General features: G+C 52.7%; 1 protein-coding gene across 1 annotated transcript in view; it reads right to left on the bottom strand.

The window, feature by feature from the left end:
• DNER (delta/notch like EGF repeat containing) overlaps positions 1–2,698 on the bottom strand; it is a 322,578-nt gene that overhangs the window by 315,733 nt on the left and 4,147 nt on the right. The window contains exon 4 of the mRNA XM_040450346.1: positions 2,533–2,696. Coding sequence (XP_040306280.1) covers positions 2,533–2,696 — 164 coding nt within the window. The remainder of the gene's footprint in view (positions 1–2,532; positions 2,697–2,698) is intronic.

Genomic DNA, 2,698 nt, shown 5'->3' with positions numbered 1-2,698 from the left:
AAAGAAAGAAAGAAAGAAAGAAAGAAAGAAAGAAAGAAAGAAAGAAAAGAAACAAAACTTCAGAGTTAGGTTCTATTGTTTCCATTGCTAACACTGTCTTTGCGATTGGGGGTGGGGGTGACACTCTCTGTTTAAAGGTTTCTCTTCACATACAGGTAAAATTCCACTTCCAATGTATCCAGTGAGTACCAGCTTCTATTTCAGCAACCACCAGGCTGCAGTGGCCAACATCCACTTCCCTTATCTGTAATTGAGTATGTGTAAGGGTTTGGGTTTTTTTTTCCCCCCTCTGTTTATCTTCTCTGTTGAGATTGCCTTTGAAAATGAGTCTTGAGTACTATTGCAAGATCATGAAAGATTAAGCTAAAATGGTCAGGAATCAATTTTGTAAGGGTTATAAGGCTCTGAATCATCTCAGTTAAGTTCTTCCGGATAACCAAGCCAGATCGGGTTCCAAATTTGCTATCTCTCCTGTTAGAATTACACTTATTTTGGCTCTCTCTCCAACGGGGAACTCAGAACACCCAGCGCTGCTTCTCCTCAGGTGGGCAGCGCTCTGTAGCTGACACTGCCTGGAATGGGAGCTCTACAAGAAACCCAAATCCGTCTTGAACCAGTTGGTTCTGCAGTATTTATGTATCTGTGACTCTTTTCTGAATGAATTACATTATATATCACACCACTACGTAAGACAAAAAATATATATATATTTGTGCTTCTCTGTTAGTCATCTAGGAAACACTGCAGGGGTCTTAGCCTTTCTTGAAGATTTCTTATAATTTTTGAGTCACACGCGCACACACACACACACACACACACACACACAAATCTCAGAGTTGGGTTAAATTCCTGATGCCCAGCTTTTCTTCCCCTTTACTCAAACTCGAGTACACACTAACCTACCTTCTCCTGTCCATCCTGGCTATACTCTGAGTCCAAATCAACTATTTCCTTCAAGGATACAATTCAGACATGTAAATATATCAGCAGTTTGATAGAAGCATTCAGGCAACTCATTTCTTCACAAAAGTCACATGAATCATCAAACAACAGGGGAAATTAGCCGGCAAGATTTTGTCCTGATGGTTAGAAAGGCTCCAACAGCAAATTCCCCAAAGAGTCGTCATGTCCCCGATCCACTCCGGATGGCCATACCACACACACTCAGCAGCAGCATCTCTGCGAGGGAATTAAAGCTTCCTGGAACCAGTTAACAAAGGACACAACACTGAAGAGACAGATTCACCGATAATTTGCTACCAAAGAAAAAAAAAATCTAGGGAATAGCAAAAATTCTGGCTGTCAAGGTCAAGCATCTCAATCCCGTTTACCTCTATTTAAAAAAAAAAAAAAAATCAAAGCTCATCTCATCTCATCTCATCTGTGGTCTTTCTTCCCCACAGACAGAAGAGTCCATTTGGGCATTCTCAAAGTAACTCTTGGAGCATTTTATAAAATTTTCATGAAAACAAACTCCTGCACTCCAAATGTATGAAAGAAAGCATTTGCTCCCAAATATGTTCCACATTCACCTGATTTAACTGAAGAATTCCAGAGAAGTTTGTTATTTGCCCCCGCCCTGGAGTGGAGACTTGGGCATTTTCTTTCTACTTGACATGACATTACCGAAACGCCTATTCGGAAATGTTGATGTTTAGGTCAATAGATGTCACCGAGCTTTAGCATATACCCAGCCTCATTTATTATTTTCTACCAAATTCTCTCGTGAATCCCAAATCCATGCGCGGCCGCTGGCCACCTCCCATCCCTCGCGCCGCCCCGCGCTTCCTCGAAGCTTCCCAGTGCCCTGCTCATGCCCTGGCTGGCCGCCCCAAGCGTCCGGCCCGGAGGGCGACACCCCGGGCCGCACGCACAATGTCCCCTCCAACCCGTCCGACAGTTGCAACATTCCCCCCTAAGCCCAGAAGGGGCAGGCCGCGGGAAGGCAGCTGCCCTCTCGGCCTCCAGCTGCCTTGTCAGAGCCCTCAAGGCTGGAGGAAAGGAAAGAAAAGTGTCCGACCACCTGGCACGGAGCCCGCCATCACCCGACTCCCATACCGCGCACCCTCGACACGCGCAGGGTCCAGCGGGACTGGCGGCAGGGGCCACCCGGACACTGAACACCTTGCGGGGGGGGGGGGGGGGGCGCTCGGAGCTGCCAGGCAAGCACCGAGACCCCGCTCGAGCGGAGCGTGGCTCGGCTTGGCCCAGGAGGGGCGCGCCACTTGGTGGCCAATGGTCGTGCCAGGAGTACCGAGGCTGGGGTGGCTGCCAGGCCCTGGAGCGGCACGCCCTGAGAGCCCCAGGCGGCACGGCCGGAGCACTGGGGTGCGCAGGGAAGAGGCGCTTGCAAGGTCGGCCAGGGGTCCGCGCCCACGCGGGCCGAGAGGCCGGATCCATCCCCTCCGGGAAGCAGGAGAAGCTGGTGTCGAGCACGCTGGAGCCCCGCTCGGGGCAGCGCGCAGCGGCCGGCGGGGAGAAGCCGCTGGTCCCCGGCCGGCGCCCCGCCCCACGCCCGCCGACTCCACTCACCTGGCAGTTGGCCCCGGAGACCCCGGCGGGGCAGGTGCAGCTGTAGCCGGGCTCGCCCGCGGGGCCCGGGGTGCACACGCCCCCGTTCCGGCAGGGCTGCGCGGCGCACGGCCCCAGCGCGGGCAGGGGCGCGGAGGGAACCGGGCTGGCCAGGCAGCCGCCGCGG

Source organism: Herpailurus yagouaroundi, unplaced genomic scaffold (genome assembly GCF_014898765.1).
Source record: "Herpailurus yagouaroundi ecotype Mexico unplaced genomic scaffold, PumYag 202, whole genome shotgun sequence".
Lineage (NCBI taxonomy): Eukaryota > Metazoa > Chordata > Mammalia > Carnivora > Felidae > Herpailurus > Herpailurus yagouaroundi.
Note: the sequence above shows the minus strand (reverse complement) of the source record. Positions and strands in the feature narration are given on the sequence as shown.